General features: G+C 40.9%; 1 protein-coding gene across 1 annotated transcript in view; it reads left to right on the top strand.

Annotated features, from left to right (window-relative positions):
- The first annotated feature begins 429 nt into the window (after positions 1 to 429).
- The window catches only part of DEGS2 (delta 4-desaturase, sphingolipid 2), a 76,248-nt gene continuing 56,400 nt past the window's right edge, over positions 430 to 20,277 (top strand). Inside the window, exon 1 of the mRNA XM_069208323.1 lies at positions 430 to 744. Within this exon, the coding sequence (XP_069064424.1) occupies positions 657 to 744 (88 nt within the window). The 5' untranslated portion in view covers positions 430 to 656. The remainder of the gene's footprint in view (positions 745 to 20,277) is intronic.

The raw sequence follows: 20,277 nt of genomic DNA, 5'->3' as shown, positions 1-20,277 counted from the left end.
TTTCATTTGGCTCGATATAGTCAGGAAGTCATGTGGCTAAGTGGTAGGTTATATTACCCTTTGGTGAGTGGGGTCAAATCACCACTTCCTGTTGAGGTGGAGTTCACCCCAAAAGTAATGACTATTACGAGGACAAAAGGGACTAAGGATAATGAGATTTACGGGTAAGTAACCGGGCATCATCTCCCACTTGTATCCCTACAAAATAAAAACATTGAAATAAAAATGTAACGCGTAAGAAAATAATAAGGTGCGGCTACAGGTGCGAACGAAAGCGTCATAGAGGTGAACGCAACCAGTGCCAGGCAGAAGTCCTTCTCTCGTGGTTAAAGTTCAGTATTTAGTTCTAAGATCCAGAACGCAAAGAAAACATCGGGAACTGCTGAACTACCTGCGAGGCAACTGACAGGGTGGTAGGTAGAGGCGCATTGTGTTGATGGCGAAGGCATCTCTGAGGGTTTGGTCTGATGATCTCGAGACCGTGAGTCTCGCGAGGGGTGTGTCAGGCTCAGTGGAGCGTGGGGTGGGGTGGGAGACTTCGGAGCGGGGCGGGAGGCTGCCCCACCCAGAGGTGTCTCGGAAGGTAATATAAAGCCCTCCCTGCACCGCCAGTCAGCCTTAGAGAGGGCAGGCGAGTGGCTTCTGGCGAGACGGACATGGGTGCTGCCAGCACAGGAACACGGGAGGACTTTGAGTGGGTGTGCACCGACCAGCCGCACACCCAGCGGAGGAAAGCGATCCTAGGTAGGAGGGAGAGCATTAACAGCCAATGCACTGCGCTTCTCCGCTTCCATTATTGCGCATTGTTGAGAAACATTACAAAAAAAACTATTCACAATCGTCGACGTGTGCCGATGCTGTGTGCCGATGCTTTACTGCGCTTTCTTAAAAGGTCACTGCCTCGTGTAAGGTGGTCCCCTGTGGTGGTCGTGCTGTTGTCCTCGGGGGAGAGGACATACCGAGCCACGAAGTGCTAAAGTGTTCCCTAGGGTGTAGCTGCAAATAATGCAGCTTGGCACCGGTGTCTAGGAACGTGAGAGCCCACCGCCCTTCGATTTTGGCTGCGTTTTACTGCCCACCTGTTGATTATTATAACTTTATTTTTTTGGTGGGGGAGCGTTAGGACCAATGAAACTTTCACTACGCCACTGAGTTGTAATCTAGCATTCTAGGTAAAACACCTGAGACGCAGTCCTGGCTCTTCTTGAGATTCACTTTTTCCTGAGCAGAGCCGACTCAGCTGTTTGTGGTTTATCAGGCGAAGCTTAACTCTAATTGTGACACAACCAAGCCTCAGTGTATGACAGTGGCTCTTCAAAATTAAAGTGTGTTTGACAATTAGAAAGATTTAACTTTAGTTCATTAGCTTGTACCACGGCATTCAGTGGAGTCTCATAGAAGTGGTAGTTTCTAAACACGGACTTTAAAACGGCCAAGTCCGTCCCCAACTTTTATGCTGCAATTAGTGAACCGTGACAAGACAGTTCTCGCGTAAACTCTATTTGTAGTATAGGTTAGTACATACATGCTAACAGTTTAGAAGAGGAAAGTGGGAGATTTTACACAAATAATCTGGAAAATCCCCACCCCTTTTCCAGGCAGCCAAAATAAAGCACATTTTACCTTGGTCCTTTGGCGGGTATCCGTATTCTAAATAGAACAACTTTAAAGTACATTAAAACGTATCGGCTTTCGTCGGTTACAAATCGATTGATGTGATACAAGGTAATATGGATTGGGATGATAAAGAGGGAGAAGTCATAGTAAAATGAAGTAATTGCTTAGAATCAGACAATTTGGTCCAGTGAGGAAGCTTGAATTGACCCTGTTCCCTGCTTGTGCGGTACAGCCGATAGATGGGTATCTTTTTCCCATTTTTCATCCAATTTTAATACTTAATCTTTAATTCTCCGAGGCGATACACCGGGACCCCGTTAAATGAATGCGGATTACATGTTAAATCAAGTTCACAGTAGAACACCTTCTAGAAAATGATCGTTGAGGTAACACGGTGGGTGGCAGAAACCACACACAACCTTAGCTCGAGGTTCCAAGAGGACCTCGAGCCGAGCCAGGACATAGCTGGCTGGATCCTTCAGTGGCTCGCGCACCTTTAGTCGTTTATCTATAATTCAAGATAGTCTAAAGGGACCAGAATGCAATTGCCAGTTCAAGCACCTACAAACGACATAACCTGAGAGACTACGTCTGTAGGTGCGCGTGAATACCCGGTTCTCATTTTCCACTGCCTGGTGTGCGTAAATCATCAATACCTGATTTTTGTCATCTTTTTCGCGTTTGTAGTTATTGAATCAACATTATTTTTGATCCACGTGCAATACGAGTTGGTGTGCGTACCTGATGTCATTTCTGACGCAGTTTCGATGCGATTCTGGGGCTCTTACGGCGTGGCATGCCTCATAGCTGTCCAGTTGCAACTAGTGTCGAGTTTTAGGCGCTTTGCTGTTTCGGTTGGAACCGCACGGACTAGTTAGCTAACGGGAAACGTGCACTAATAATAAACGTACAGAGATTTCTTTAGTAAGTTTCGGTCTCATACTAAAGTTAGCGTAATTCAGGTAATGAACTACTTAAAAATCTTCTTACAATAAACCCAAGATGGGGTGTTATTCAAAAAAGAAAAAAAAAATCCAGCCCTTCGGATTTCTTTAGCTGTTTCTCTGTAACATCAATTCTGTAATGCAGCGTTCCGACCTCACACGATAGGATAGATAACACTTACAACGTCACTCCTGACATTGCGGCAAACACAGCACGTGCCGCCAAATGGTGTTCTCCAACCTCAGTGGTACAGTGCTTAAATTGTAAGTAAAGTCGTGCAGATGCCCAAAGCCCTTTTGTTAAACGTGCAGCTGCTGCAATTAAATGTGCGAGCGCGGAATACTGAGGCAGCGTAATCCTGAAACCATCTCGGGCCTCTTTAATCCATTTACAGCCTCTCCCTGCCCCTTCAGCTCACACGTGCAACTTTCTCCCTTTGTGAAGCTTTTTCATTTATCTCTTCCTCTGTCTTTCCCATATGAGTCTTTTGCCCGCAGTAAATGCTCGAGGCAGAAAACATAAGTGTCGGCCCTCAAAAATAAGTGCCGATGCCCCGCACAGGACACCTCCGGCTCAAATTAAGCAAAGGTGATACTGATGCAGGACTGCGGGAAATTGAATTGTTCTTTTCACTGGACGGCCGCTATAAAGGCGTATGTAAATCTGAAGCTCAATTAGAATTAAATCCCTGCTGTCTTGTACTCGCAATTCACCAACATCTTCGGACTTTTAAAAAGGTCTGTAGCACCGTTGCCAACGTCTAGATTCTCGCACAGAAATGTCCTACGTTTCGGCCGTGTTCACCAACATTTAAAGAAGCTGAGAGACTATAACATCCTTTTTTGCATGTCCACTTGAGCATGAAATTACACCTAATTTGTATTTTCTAAAACATCTACAAGTCCTTGCAGAAGTGGTGTTGCAGCAGTTGAAGGCAGTTAGTATACAGGGAGTGCAGAATTATTAGGCAAGTTGTATTTTTGAGGATTAATTTTATTATTAAACAACAACCATGTTCTCAATGAACCCAAAAAACTCATTAATATCAAAGCTGAATATTTTTGGAAGTAGTTTTTAGTTTGTTTTTAGTTTTAGCTATGTTAGGGGGATATCTGTGTGTGCAGGTGACTATTACTGTGCATAATTATTAGGCAACTCAACAAAAAAAAATATATACTCATTTCAATTATTTATTATTACCAGTGAAACCAATATAACATCTCAACATTCACAAATATACATGTCTGACATTCAAAAACAAAACAAGAAAAAATCAGTGACCAATATAGCCACCTTTCTTTGCAAGGACACTCAAAAGCCTGCCATCCATGGATTCTGTCAGTGTTTTGATCTGTTCACCATCAACATTGCGTGCAGCAGCAACCACAGCCTCCCAGACACTGTTCAGAGAGGTGTACTGTTTTCCCTCCTTGTAAATCTCACATTTGATGATGGACCACATGTTCTCAATGGGGTTCAGATCAGGTGAACAAGGAGGCCATGTCATTAGATTTCCTTCTTTTATACCCTTTCTTGCCAGCCACGCTGTGGAGTACTTGGACGCGTGTGATGGAGCATTGTCCTGCATGAAAATCATGTTTTTCTTGAAGGATGCAGACTTCTTCCTGTACCACTGCTTGAAGAAGGTGTCTTCCAGGAACTGGCAGTAGGACTGGGAGTTGAGCTTGACTCCATCCTCAACCCGAAAAGGCCCCACAAGCTCATCTTTGATGATACCAGCCCAAACCAGTACTCCACCTCCACCTTGCTGGTGTCTGAGTCGGACTGGAGCTCTCTGCCCTTTACCAATCCAGCCACGGGCCCATCCATCTGGCCCATCAAGACTCACTCTCATTTCATCAGTCCATAAAACCTTAGAAAAATCAGTCTTGAGATATTTCTTGGCCCAGTCTTGACGTTTCAGCTTGTGTGTCTTGTTCAGTGGTGGTCGTCTTTCAGCCTTTCTTACCTTGGCCATGTCTCTGAGTATTGCACACCTTGTGCTTTTGGGCACTCCAGTGATGTTGCAGCTCTGAAATATGGCCAAACTGGTGGCAAGTGGCATTGTGGCAGATGCACGCTTGACTTTTCTCAGTTCATGGGCAGTTATTTTGCGCCTTGGTTTTTCCACACGCTTATTGCGACCCTGTTGACTATTTTGAATGAAACGCTTGATTGTTCGATGATCACGCTTCAGAAGCTTTGCAATTTTAAGAGTGCTGCATCCCTCTGCAAGATATCTCACTATTTTTGACTTTTCTGAGCCTGTCAAGTCCTTCTTTTGACCCATTTTGCCAAAGGAAAGGAAGTTGCCTAATAATTATGCACACCTGATATAGGGTGTTGATGTCATTAGACCACACCCCTTCTCATTACAGAGATGCACATCACCTAATATGCTTAATTGGTAGTAGGCTTTCGAGCCTATACAGCTTGGAGTAAGACAACATGCATAAAGAGGATGATGTGGTCAAAATACTCATTTGCCTAATAATTCTGCACTCCCTGTATTTAAAGACTTTAAATGCAGGTGTGCGACTGTAGTATCGTTATCAGCCCGTAGGGGGTTCCTCAGAAAAAATATTGATAATAAAGGCAGCAATAGTAAATTCAGCGTGGTCCAGACAGATATATCCCTGCCAGATTTTTTAGAATATCCACATAAAATAACTTTACATACATTAATCTAAATCGAACTCCTCCGTGTGCGTCGGGTGGAAGCTGGTACCCGGGATCTACCCCCCCCCTTATACATTTGATGCCCTCGTAAAACAAGAGGCGTTGTTGCTGTTATATCAGTCTTAGTGAGTCATCCTTCGTTGTTTTGAGTGATTTAAGCAGCGCTCCAGAGTGTAATTGATTTCCTGGACTAACTCTTCACGTACTTAAACATGTAAGGAGCTTCAAAAACAATGCAAGAAATTAACAAGCATTTGCAATGCACTAGGGTCTCGCATTTGTCAGAGTTACAGCTATTACCAGTTGTAAAATACCCAACCGGATTTCTCTTGCGTTAAAAGAAAAAAACTTCGTGATCGCGCTGCTACAGTTCACTCGCAATAATACCTATCGGCAAAATTGCAATTATGTACGTAACCGGCAAAAGTGCAATTAACTGTGTAACAGGGTTGATAGTATGCAAAGCGCTCGACTTCTGCAAAGCAAGATCGCGCTGCGAAAATAGAGAAAAAGTAGTCCACAAACCTGACGGGAAACAGCGAGCCTCAGATGTTTTCTGTACCTGGTCCCTGCACTCGAGGATGGCTAACCACCAGAAAAGGCATGATGTATGTGTGCCTTCCACTAATCAAAGCAAGCAGATTCTAACAGGTAAACCAACGTGCCAATGAAAGACACTGACGTGACGTCGACAGGGCTCCGAGCCCTTTTCTAATACCTAAAGCATCTCGCTAGCGATACGCATGCGCAAGCGACACAGGCTGGACCCTAAAAAGACTGTGGCGGCGTCCGTACCCCTATAAGGATAAATGAATTTACAAGAAGACCCTTAATGTGTATCTTCGTAAAGTCAGAAGAGTACAATCAGACTTTTTTTCAGTCCAGATTGATACTTCTCATAATGTACATAATGTGGCACCCGTTGGCCTAGAGTAAACTCCCTAAAGTAAGGATTCTCAATTTTTTACTCTAATAAGCCCCTTCACATATACCAGAGCAACCACTCACTTGAATCGGTAATTATTTAATAAACACGTAATAAACATATCATAAATCTTAACTCTCTATTATTTCAAATATCTAATTTAATATTCAGTCTTTGGTACTTTCACAAGTCCAATTACATCAGTCCATAGATTTCCAAAGTTCATTTGATTCAAACACAAATGTTCCTGTGATCCTAATCATCACTTCTAGTTAGAGTAGAAATCCAAAGTAAAACAAAATGTCCAAATTTCTTGCGACGACCTCTTAGCCAACACGTGTTTAGTCACTTGACTTCCTCAGGGCTGGAATATAGTCGCTCCTCTTAAGTTTTTCTGGAACCAAAGAGTCATCATAAGAACAAAACATTTACTAAATTTAATAACCATGTGTTTATTAGCGAGTGCATAAGGTACTAGTGCCAACGTGAAAACCAATACCCAAAAAGAGATTTTGTGAATAATTTAGTATCAAGATCCAAATACATCCAAAATTATTCAGGTGTTAAATCATACAAACACCCAAATAGTGACTTGCCTTATCATGCACTTACAGTCACGGTGTTAGAAAGTAGTGAGAAACAAAGTGGTGTACAGACACTATATGGTTACATGTTGCTTAAGGGACCATAAAAAGGAAAATTTAGAATTTGAGTTAAACCATAGTCTATTTGTTGTCACGTTATGAACAGACAGATGAGTAACCCATGAAAGTTCAAAATCACCCAAGAAGTTAAAAGAAATCGAAAACTACCTTAAAACATTCCAAAAATATTATCTATGTAATGTTCAAATAGTTAACTCCTCCATTGTCAGAATTAGTCTGCGAATTGTCTTTCCACTCGGCCAATACGTAATGCCCAAAAGAAAATCCTGTGAGGAAAGGATGAATGTAAAACTTCTTTACTTTCCCTTCGTTGTCAGGCACATAATAATGCAACTAATCAATAGAAAGTATTAGTAATTTCCGCCTGCCCATTCAGTTCTAAAAGTCCTCACTACAAAGCATCCATAAATAGTCTTCTGTTATCATTATCAAAACCTTGTAAGTCCAGTGACTACGCAATTAGACGTACCTTCCTGTTCTCTTCCGACAAAATGGAAAGGGGAACGTGGCCCACCAACAGACCGTCCCCGTAAAATGCTACCCGGGTGTCTTTTTACAACAGCAAAAAACGGCGATTAAATGTGAGTGATAACTCGTATATTGTGACCTCTTCCATAAGTAACCTACTGATATCCTTATGATGACCCCATAATTACAATGTCTAATTGATTAGACATACCTTCTTGGTTTCCTCCGACGAAGTGACATGGGAAAACGTGGCCCGCCGGCAAACCGCCCCCGTAATTAACTCGCCGCGTGTCTTTTTCCAATAGTAAAAAAACACTGGTTAAATGTGGATAACAGCCCGTGTGCTGTTACCAATTACGCACGTAGACGGCGTGTCCGTAAATCACTAAATAAATCAGCCTTCACCAAAATAAAGAAAGGACACTCACCTTGTGATATTATAAACACTAACAAAAGACTACAGCTGTATATGCACACTGCTCCAACCAGATCACAGTGGACAGTTAGTCGATCCAATGAATATGTGACCAGGAATAAACCTTCCTAATTCATATCACACAAAATTTATTTATTTTAAATAGAACCCTTAAAAGAAAATATCCAATCTACATCAATGTATATATTGATATGACCATTCAAACAAAAAATTACTACAAAATTAATTACTCTTGATACAAACTGCCCACTTATTAATATTGTGACAACAGTGGTTTGTGAAATTCATATAAAGAGAATAGAATATTATGGAACCAATCGAAAGACAATATTACATGCATTGAAGTGTGTACAAGGAAAGGTAGAGAGAAAGATGTTATGAACTCATCCCTAGAATCACCACACATGTAGTCCAGCACAATGTATTAAAGTTGTGCATTGTTGACATTTCATTTCATACCGTCCATTTGTTTGACAAGATGATTAACAATTAGTGGTTAATTTCTAAACACATCTTACGTAGCCATCATCACATGTATCTTATCCTAAATACTTTACTTCAAGCTATAATATCAAATTTGACAATGCTACTCCTAAAATTATGACGTGAACTTGTGCAGGGTAGTGTGTTTAGTCTCCCAGAAAATATTCCAATTCCCTATCTGAGTTCAAACCATCTTCTACTGCCCTTAACCGCATAATCCACATTGCTTCTCTTCTACGTAACGTTAATTCCCTATTACCACCTCTCTGATCTTTTAATACCTGTTCACAGCCAAAAAAAAGTAAAACCTACTCTTTTATTTTGAAATTCAGTTATTCATATGTGCTACCACTGGATATCTGATTTCCTGCTGAGCCAGAGCCCTAGCATGTTCTCCAATTCTTACTTTTAAGGGTCGGATTTTACTGCCGACATAATATCTCTAAAACTTACAAACCAAAACATAGACCACAAAGGAGGTATTACAGTTCATGTTTGACCTAATGGAAAATGTTTCACCCAATAAATTCGAAAATTCTTTCCGCCCATGACAGGCCCATTTGCAGAGTCCACAAGCTCCACATTTGTAAAATCCCACTCTGTGTTTGCAACCAATTGGCCTTGGGGACAGTTCTAGGGAAGCTTGGACTAAGAATCTCTCTCAATGACCTCCCCCTTTGAAAGGTGAAAATAGGCTTGCTAGTTAAGAATTCAGTAATTGTTTCAGCTCAAAGTAGAATATGCCAATGTTTGGTAGTATATTTCTTTAAAATCCTCGTGCTATCTGTAAAGTCTGTGACTAATCTCACTTTCTCTTCCTTGTGCATCCGTGCATCTTTATTTTTGATGTTAGCGTTACGTGTCGTGGAACATGTCTAATTCTATTCTGTGCCTTAATAATAATATTGTCACTGTAACCTCTACTTCTAAAGCGGATACCCATTTCTTCGATACATTTTTCAAATTCCCTGTCATTGCTACAGTTCCTCTGTGCCCTGACCATCTCCCCGTAAGGGATTGACTATTTGATGTTTGGGATGTGCACTTGCCGGGTGTAATACTGAATTACAGGCAGTAGATTTTCGAAACAATTTACTCTCAATACGACCATTTTCTATATACAGTTCTACATCCAGAAATTCTATACTGGTCGTGCTGTACTTGCACGTGAACTTAACATTCATATCATTTGAGTTAAGATATTCAACAAAATCCAAAAGTTGACTGACACCCCCTGTCCACAACATGATACAATCGTCAATATAACGTCCCCAATAAAGGATATAAGTTTGCCAAAGGGCAGCACCTGGACCACAGACCCACCTCTCCTCATATCGGCCCATAAATAGTCCTGCATAAGAGGGGGAGAATCTGGAGCCCATGGCCACCCCTTGTTTTTGTCTAAACCAATCCCGTTCAAAAATAAAAATAAAATATTATCCAGAATCAAGGAAATCATTTCCAACAACATCCTTGTATGTTGCCATCTATTCACTGGCTGCTTGTTCAGAAACCACTCTGTAGCTTCCAGACCCACATTATGTTGGATACACGTGTATAAAGAGACCACGTCTAAGGTGACCAATAACATACTGTCATCCCATTCCACATCATTGAGGATACTTAAAATGTGCATTGTCTTTGATGTACAATGGTAATTTTTGTACTATTGGTTTCAGAAATACATCCACATATTCAGATAATTTTTCGGTTGGGCCACCTATGCCTGAAATAATAGGTCTACCTGGGGGAAAGGGCAAATCTTTGTGAATTTTAGGCAATGTCTAGATACAAGGAAATCTAGCTCATCACCTTCAGGTACAAGAATTCCTCCCTATTCAATAAGTCAGATTGGTACCAAGTTTCTAATTTATCATTGATAATACTGCTCAATTTAAAAATTGGATTGGAGTCCATTTTTTCATAAGTGTGTATCGTCCAATTGTGAACGTATCTCCTGAACATAATCAGTTCTGTTCATTAGAACAACATTACCTCCCTTATCAGCCTGTCTTATCATAATCTGATCGTTTTCGCCCAGTTCTTTGAGTGCCCTCCATTCTCCTCAATTTAAGTTATTGATAGTTCTAGGTGGACAGTGTTTGTGTAAGTCCAGATCCCTACACACCAAATCAAAAAAGTATCTAAGTTCCTATTATCAGATGTTTTAGGAATCCATCTTGATTTACATTTCAAACCACTTCTGCCACCCCCTTTACAGGTGATGTCCAGGTCCTCCAATACTTGCTCGAAAATAATCTGAACTTCTTCTTGTTCCGTAATGGAGAGCAACATAGCTGTGTCAAATACTTCTTGTATAGAAGGTATGTTATCCACCACAGAGACCAACGCATCATTACATTTAGTCCCTGTGGGATTTAACTTAAAATATTTTTTGAGTTTCAACCATCTAATGAACTTAAAAAGGTCTAATTTGGCTCTACATATATCCCCCCTACTAGTGGGACAGAAACTTAATCCTTTTTCCAATAGTGAGGTACCATCCGTTGAAAGTGACACATTTGATAAATTAACTACATTAATACTATTGTGCCTACCATTCAAGTTTTTTTTGTCCCTGGATCTGGTTACCACACCCATCTTCTCTGTTGCCTCTTCTGATCCTCCTAAATTTACCTTTCTCCTGTTTCTCGTTGTCCTTGTCTCATCCTCAAGATTTCCTGTAAAAAACCCGTTCTATTGTCAAAACTGGCCTGTGCGGAGGTGCCTGCTATTCCTTCAGTTTCGCTTTCACTTGATATTATCCCACTTGCTGTTGTAGAGTCAGATGACAATGATGTTTGAGAACCCTGCCTAGGCGAAGGATAATTCACCAAGTGATCATATTTCTTTGCGAATGTAAATATCCTACCCAACTGGTAATCCTTCTCTTCTCTCTTAAATTTCCAGGTTTTCCTCTGCATGATTTCCTCCTGGTGTTTCAATAGTACTTGTTCCATAATTTTATATTTCTATATCTGTTGCATCTGGAAGGTTTAGCTCCTTAATCTCTCCTTCCAGAGTATCAATTTCCTTTTGAAGTGAGGTTACCTTCCTTTCTGAGTTTGTTATAAGAATTTTCCATTAATCTAAATGAACTAGCTGTCAATTCTTCATCCCATAAGTCAAGTAGATCAGCATCTAAATCATCGTAAGTAGGAAATATCTGCGACCTTAAACCTCTTGGGATCCTATTTATCTTTAAATATTGCTTCAAGGTAACACCATCCCACCATTTTGAGAGTTCATTTTTCTTTAATCTTTCCAATTTTATGAATTTCATCCTGAGCCCCTCTTTGTAAGGGCGATTCGAGAATGGTATTGTACTACCTTTCTCAAGATTCCCAAAAAGTTCCTCTGCCATCCTTTTTCTATCCATCTTAGTGTTGTAATCCTTGTGCTACCCACCCCTATACCATACAGTTTGTGCAAGAAGGGGGTGTATTTAGAGGGGAGACGCTGTGCACCATGGAAAGTTTTTTAACAATGTATAAAAACTGACTTAACTATCTACAACAGTGCACTTTAATGGGGAATACACCCTAACCCCAAATGCTGACTGTAAAAACAGTCAAACTACCTATGTACATAATGTGGCACCCGATGGCCTAGAGTAAACTCCCTAAAGTAAGGATTCTTAATTTTTTACACTAATAAGCCCCTTCACATATATCAGAGCACCCACTCACTTGAATCAGTAATTACTTAATAAACACGTCATAAACATATCATAAATCTTAACTCCCTATTATTTCAAATATCTAATTTAATATTCAGTCTTTGGTACTTTCACAAGTCCAATTACATCAGTCCATAGATTTCCAAAGTTCATTTGATTCAAACACAAATGTTCCTGTGATCCTAATCATCACTTCTAGTTAGAGTAGAAATCCAAAGTAAAACAAAATGTCCAAATTTCTTGCGATGACCTCTCAGCCAACACGTGTTTCGTCACTTGACTTCCTCAGGGCTGTAATATAGTCGCTCCTCTTAATAAGTTTTTCTGGAATCCAAGAGTCATCATAAGAACAAAACATTTACTAAGTTTAATAACCATGAGTTTATTAGCGAGTGCATAAGGCACTACTGCCAACGTGAGAACCAATACCCAAAAAGAGATTTTGTGAATAATTTAGTATCAAGATGCAAATCCATCCACAATTATTCAGGTGTTAATTCATACAAAAACCCAAATAGTGACTTGCCTTATGCACTTACAGTCACGGTGTTAAACAGTAGTGAGAAACAAAGTGGTGTACAGACACTATATGGTTACATGTTGCTTAAGGGACCATAAAAAGGAAAATTAGAATTCGAGTTAAACTATAGTCTATTTGTTGTCACGTTATGAACAGACAGATGAGTAACCCATGAAAGTTCAAAATCACCCAAGAAGTTAAAAGCAATCGAAAACTACCTTAAAACATTCCAAAAATATAATCTATGTAATGTTCCAAATAGTTAAATCTTCCATTGTCAGAATTAGTCTGCAAATTGTCTTTCCACTCGGCCAATACATAATGCCCAAAAGAAAATCCTGTGAGGAAAGGATGAATGTAAAATTTCTTTACTTTCCCTTCGTTGTCACACATAATAATGCATCTAATCAATAGAAAGTATTAGTAATTTCCGCCTGCCCATTCAGTTCCTAAAAGTCCTCACTACAAAGCATCCATAAATGGTCTTCTGTTATCTTTATCAAACCCTCGTAAGTCCAATGACTACGCAATTAGACGTACCTTCCTGTTCTCTTCCGACAAAATGGAAAGGGGAACGTGGCCCACCAACAGACCGCCCCTGTAGAAGGCTAGCCGGGTGTCTTTTTACAACAGTAAAAAACGCAGATTAAATGTGAGTGATAACTCGTATATTCTGACCACTTCCATAAGTAACCTACTGATATCTTTATTATGCCCCCATAATTCCAATGTCTAATCAATTAGACATACCTTCTTGGTTTCCTCCGACAAAGTGACATGGGAAAACGTGGCCCGCCGGCAAACCGCCCCCGTAATTAACTCGCCGCGTGTCTTTTTCCAATAGTAAAAAACGGCGGTTAAACGTGGATAACAGACCGTGTGCTGTTACCAATTACGCACGTAGACGCCGTGTACGGCGTGTCCATAAATCACTAAAGAAATCAGCCTTCACCAAAATAAAGAAAGGACACTCGCCTTGTGATATCATAAACACCAACAAAAGACTACAGCTGTATATGCACACTGCTCCAACCAGATCACGGTGGACAGTTAGTCGATCCAATGAATGTGTGACCAGGAATAAACCTTCCTAATTCATATCACACAAAATGTATTTATTTTAAATAGAACCCTTAAAAGAAAATATCCAATCTAGATCAATGTATATATTGATATGACCATTCAAACTAAAAAGTACTACAAAATTAATTACTCTTGATACAAACTGCCCACTTATTAATATTGTGACAACAAACGGTGGTTGGTGAAATTAATATAAAGAGAATAGATTATTATGGAACCAATCGAAAGACAATATTACATGTATTGAAGTGTGTACAAGGAAATGTAGAAAGATGTTATGAACTCATCCCTAGAATCACCACACATACAGGGAGTGCAGAATTATTAGGCAAGTTGTATTTTTGAGGATTAATTTTATTATTGAACAACAACCATGTTCTCAATGAACCCAAAAAACTCATTAATATCAAAACTGAATATTTTTGGAAGTAGTTTTTAGTTTGTTTTTAGTTTTAGCTATGTTAGGGGGATATCTGTGTGTGCAGGTGACTATCACTGTGCATAATTATTAGGCAACTTAACAACAAAAACTATATACCCATTTCAATTATTTTTCATTACCAGTGAAACCAATATAACATCTCAACATTCACAAATATACATTTCTGACATTCAAAAACAAAAACAAATCAGTGACCAATATAGCCACCTTTCTTTGCAAGGACACTCAAAAGCCTGCCATCCATGGATTCTGTCAGTGTTTTGATCTGTTCACCATCAACATTGCGTGCAGCAGCAACCACAGCCTCCCAGACACTGTTCAGAGAGGTGTACTGTTTTCCCTCCTTGTAAATCTCACATTTGATGATGGACCACAGGTTCTCAATGGGGTTCAGATCAGGTGAACAAGGAGGCCATGTCATTAGATTTCCTTCTTTTATACCCTTTCTTGCCAGCCACGCTGTGGAGTACTTGGACGCGTGTGATGGAGCATTGTCCTGCATGAAAATCATGTTTTTCTTGAAGGATGCAGACTTCTTCCTGTACCACTGCTTGAAGAAGGTGTCTTCCAGGAACTGGCAGTAGGACTGGGAGTTGAGCTTGACTCCATCCTCAACCCGAAAAGGCCCCACAAGCTCATCTTTGATGATACCAGCCCAAACCAGTACTCCACCTCCACCTTGCTGGCGTCTGAGTCGGACTGGAGCTCTCTGCCCTTTACCAATCCAGCCACGGGCCCATCCAGACTCACTCATTTCATCAGTCCATAAAACCTTAGAAAAATCAGTCTTGAGATATTTCTTGGCCCAGTCTTGACGTTTCAGCTTGTGTGTCTTGTTCAGTGGTGGTCGTCTTTCAGCCTTTCTTACCTTGGCCATGTCTCTGAGTATTGCACACCTTGTGCTTTTGGGCACTCCAGTGATGTTGCAGCTCTGAAATATGGCCAAACTGGTGGCAAGTGGCATCGTGGCAGCTGCACGCTTGACTTTTCTCAGTTCATGGGCAGTTATTTTGCGCCTTGGTTTTTCCACACGCTTCTTGCGACCCTGTTGACTATTTTGAATGAAACGCTTGATTGTTCGATGATCACGCTTCAGAAGCTTTGCAATTTTAAGAGTGCTGCATCCCTCTGCAAGATATCTCACTATTTTTTACTTTTCTGAGCCTGTCAAGTCCTTCTTTTGACCCATTTTGCCAAAGGAAAGGAAGTTGCCTAATAATTATGCACACCTGATATAGGGTGTTGTCATTAGACCACACCCCTTCTCATTACAGAGATGCACATCACCTAATATGCTTAATTGGTAGTAGGCTTTCGAGCCTATACAGCTTGGAGTAAGACAACATGCATAAAGAGGATGATGTGGTCAAAATACTCATTTGCCTAATAATTCTGCACTCCCTGTATAGTCCAGCACAATGTATTAAAGATGATTCAATGTGTGTATGGCTCAACTAGCAACCCTGGTAGAATCTTAGGGCATAGAAATAGTTTCTTACACTGATGACATAATTGCTATTGACGTTTGATAAATACACCTCAGTCTAACTGCACACAGCACTAAAATATAGCATTCCAGAATCTATTGGAAACAATACTCAGATGAAAGTAAAACTGACTATTGCCAGTGTTCCCATTACCCAAGAAGTACTCAAACACAAATATCCTAACTACACTTCACATGTATTACACTTGCTTAATGGTTATCTGGAAAACTGTTTTGGTCCCGTCATCTTCCCCTGCTTTGGACAGTCCAAGATTAAACACAAATGCAGTTGTAAGACTGCAGCAGCACCACTAGAAACACAAGAATGTCTTTGCAGCAGAGGTCGAGAAAAAAAGCTACCTGTCCTCTTTCAGCAAATATGTTTGGAAAAAAAAGCAGTCGTTTGCAACTTCTTCAGTGCTTTGGCTTGACTTGGTGTTTGTGGTAGTGAGTGCAGTGGTCATTAGTAGTGCACTGAAGAGGCGATTAAGCAGAGTAGGTAAAATTAATTGTGAATTTCTCTGATCTTATAGTTTGGGATCATAAACATAATAATCTTTCAGCTAAAGTTTTGCAAGGGAATTTTGAATGCATTTTTAATACGTTTAATTTAACTGGTTTTAGTAGACCACAATAACGCCCCTTAGTAGAGCACACTGTTAGCATAAACTCTGCTCACTACCACTGCATCTAGAGTCCACTGGGCAGGTTTTGCCTACCCGAGTCTGCTATTCATGTTCTTAACCCATGGCCAGAAAGTTCAGGGTATAGTATGAAGCCTTCGCCCAGACCCTGTGCCCCAAGCCTCCTGGAAGTGGTGTTGGAACAATTTGTAAAGGGTGCTGCTGGTCATCAACACCTCATCGAAAGGCACCAGGGTTGGAAAAATCCAACTGCTACTTAGGGAGTGTACCAAAGAAGGACAATGCATGGAGGTCCTCATCAGGAGTTACCATGAGGATACCCCTCCAGGTGATTCATCAGTGCCTGGTGTTCATGCATCCAGATTACTGGGTGCAGTTTTACTACATACAATAATCCTGGCTGAGGGAACACTGACCACTTTTACTGGGTGTGGAGCCAGACTCAGTAAAACAAAGGTGGGGCCGAATCCCACAGGCCCCACCTTTGTTTTACTGAGTCTGGCGCCACACCCAGTAAAAGGCCCACACCTGATGCTTGTCAATGCACTAGGTTCAGTTTTGAGTGAGAAAGAGGTAGTCCCTGCAGTTTTAGATAGTCAGAATTGAAAGCAAATCAAGAGAACAGTGGCATCACAACAAGGAACACTTTGCTAGGGGCCTTCCGTCTCCAAGTGAAAATATTCTAACTCAACTTCTGCTGGAAATGAAAAACCTAATTGAGTGCACAACTTGTCTGTATGAGAAGCCAGACAGGAAAGCAGCACTAAAGGGTGTCTTAATTTACAGAAACACATCCCTGCTTTATCAATCATACTCTGGTATTTGGGTATTTCATGAGAGCGTGTCATGCACTCACCTGGTCCCAACTGCAGAGGTGACACTGGAGATGATGCTGGACATCCTGTCCCTCTGGTCTGTGCCAGATCCAGGGACGGAACTTGTAGAGCACGCACTGTCCTGGGGCATGGGGGGAGAAGAGGGGTTGGGACAAAATAAGAGAGGCTTGCAGTACTGGATTTGCTCAGTGATGGTACAACACTCCTTAACAGGATGTGTCGCTCCTGAGACTTTGTTTACGAAGGTAGATGTGCACTGAACAAGAACCTCCATAATGTTTTGTGAACACCCATTGCACTGGAAAGAAGAGGCAGTCCTCACTGATGCACTAGCAGAGCTCTACACACATTGACAAGGCATTAACTTAAGTGACATACACTTAAAGGCTTCTTCAAATTCATGGCATGAGGGCAGGATAACCAAGTTCACTGATTGGAATCTTGGAGACTCTTGAGAAAGAACTCCGAATACTGATTGGAGGCTCTGACACTCACAAGCTAAGCAATGAACATGGATTGGCATCACTGGCAGTCCTGAGGTTATTCTCTGAATATAGGCTGGAGTATCTGGCACTCCCAAGGTTGCACTCAGAACATAGGTTTTGTTACAAGGTTCATGCAAATATCAATCATTCTGAAGAGCATTCTCCTTGGGACTGCTGTTCATCAGAAAAACACAGAGCTAGGTCTCTAGTTATTTTGTAATATTAGTTCAAGCACCAACGTTGCAAGAAGGGTCCGGAGCAAGAACAGATAAGGTAGCTGGAGGAAAGTCTTAGAGAAGGAACTGGAGAAGTCTTTAGTCTTGAAGATGCTGATACTCCAGGCTGCTTACTACTTTAAGAGGATTAGTTTGCACTAACCTGATATCAAGTACATAGCCCAGTTTTTCAACTTGTCTGAAGTTCAAAACGGTCTCATTCTTGACTCAGGAAGTCTCTGGGGAACCAGAGTAGCTGTGGAGGAGGTAAAGACGAAGGATGTGTCAAGGGAGCTGGAGCCAAGGGCAATTACGGAGGAACTTAAAGCGCAGAGGACTAGATGGCTTGAAGTTCCAGGTGACTCAGGAGGTGTATGCAGGGACAATACTTGCGCAGAACTGGAACAAGACCAAGTGCTGATGCAGGTTCAGAGGAAGTATTTATGCTGGAAGAAGAGATTGTTCCAGAAGGCACGTGTCCCATGTGGAAGTGTGGAATTTTCCAGTGTACCTGGGGAAAATCATGTGTTTCATAAAACGGATATGAGGCATTACAAGTGCTGGTGCAAACTGCAGTTGAAAACCAGTATAATGGAACCCCAAGTGCATGATGGTAAAGTTCAATTGGTCACAGTGGATAGTGTAACTTGTCCAAAAGGATGTGATAAATAAACAGGTGCAAAAGCAAATTAAATTTGCTTAGCAACAAAACACAAGGGTCTATGGTTGAGGCTTCCTAGGAACGGGGGGGGCATGGGGCACTCGAGACAGAAAGGGGCCTCAAGGGAAGGATGACATGGAGTTCTCCAGACAGGAGTCTGGTGAGTAAAACCCACTGCACATATGGCACAAGATGTCATGACAGCTTGACTGTGGTTTAAGTTACATTTTTGGTGGATAGATTCCTGGTAAACTTAATGACTGAGTTGCTCAGTTAAAGTATAGGTGGCTTTTAGCTTCTCTCCACAGCTGGGTAATGCTCTAGTAATTTAACTTATGTTCTTAAGGCTGAATTGGAAAATACATTAATTTAAGGCAACACATGTTACATGCATCCAGATATATTTAATAATTTTTAAGGCAGCAGAAATAGGTCAAATATTTACAGCGATTTAAAGCTAAAACTGTTCAAAACTAACGTGTGGCATGGCTGTCCTTATTGGAAAATTAGTTCACTGGACATTGTAACCTGTAAATGTGTCGTGAATTTTCTTGTCCTAATTCTGCACCCTAATGTAAAATACACCTTACATTAGGTGGAACCACCTCCACCCCTCCAATCTGCATTACCTGATCAATGTCAGAGGCCATCATCAAATTTCTACCTATCATCTAACATCACCAGCCAACAACTCGTCTATTGTAGAAACTTGCATGCTTTCATGGAATGTTGCTGAGATTGGTAATAAAATCTTGAACCCTGCTTGGAACAGCATTTTGGATTCTTTTCTTATATAGCTCTTGTTCAGGAATCCTGGCCTTTCTCTCGGCTTCACAGACCAGTGTACATCTCTTTTTGTAATAATGCAACCTTGGCAGACCTTTAGGCGGCTTCATCATCTGGTTTAAAATTTCCCTTGGTTGCCAGTGCAAGAGACTGGATGCTTTGTCTTCTGATTTTTCAAAGCTTAAAGCTTAGCCCATGTAAAAGAAAGTTTTTAACATCTTGAACATCTATAACTGCTCGGGCCCTAAAAATAGTCCCAGACCTTAGCTAATGTGGAAAAACTTATGTCCTAGATTTGAGGTTATGCTCCCTGTAGGCAAATTTAATATGAACCCAGAGAGCTTGTTACAACCCTAACCCAAAGTGAAGATGAAGTGCTTGGTATTCCATCACTGGAGGCAGACTCTTTAAAAGTCTGGTCTGCTGCATCCCTACAGCTTACTTCATTCTCACCTTTGGCCTAAAGGATTGTAACGGGAGAACCATGTCCATTAAATCCAGAGCGTTTACATTTAAGAGGGGTATTAAGAACTCATGCATCACTATTGTATAATTGACACCAGACTTTGGAACAGTTTACAGGATTTCAAGATCCCTGACAGAGATAAGTGACAACAACAACCTAGAAATAACCTTATCAGGATACTTTCTTTATGATTTATATGCTTCACAAATGCAGTCCTAATTTATTCCATCTGTTTGCAACAATAGGAGGGGCATTAAGTGGTCATTCATAGCAAATAATCCCAATCTTCTGGCAGAAATTTACGCTCTTTCTGGCCAAGTTGGCTAACGCAGCAACCCTAACACACTGTTTTTAGATAGCCATTCTTCCCTTTTTTCAATCCCTAAAAGGTCTGTTTTTCAGACCATGTAAACAGCATTTTATAAAATCAACTAAAAAAACTCCCTGGTATGACCAAGATTGTTGTCAGGCGAGCCAAGGCGAACCTTATGAGGGAGATCAAAAACCACAATGTAGCCAGTGTTTGCATCACTGTTTTTTTAAGCACATCCTGAGGAGAAACCACACAGATGGGATTAATCATCTGACAGGACCTATTAGATGCTGCCCAGGGTAGGCAAGAGGTGTTTGTTTTGGAGAATCATTTCACATGGTCATTCTGGGGCCAGCAACTGGGCTGACTGTTTTATTTCCCCCATCAGTCTGGATTCGCAATGCTTTATGCCAATACATTATATGATCAGCCTATTCCCACTA

Source organism: Pleurodeles waltl, chromosome 9, assembly GCF_031143425.1.
Source record: "Pleurodeles waltl isolate 20211129_DDA chromosome 9, aPleWal1.hap1.20221129, whole genome shotgun sequence".
Classification (NCBI taxonomy): domain Eukaryota; kingdom Metazoa; phylum Chordata; class Amphibia; order Caudata; family Salamandridae; genus Pleurodeles; species Pleurodeles waltl.
The sequence above is the reverse complement of the archived record's forward strand: the minus strand, read 5'-3'. Positions and strand labels throughout refer to the sequence as shown.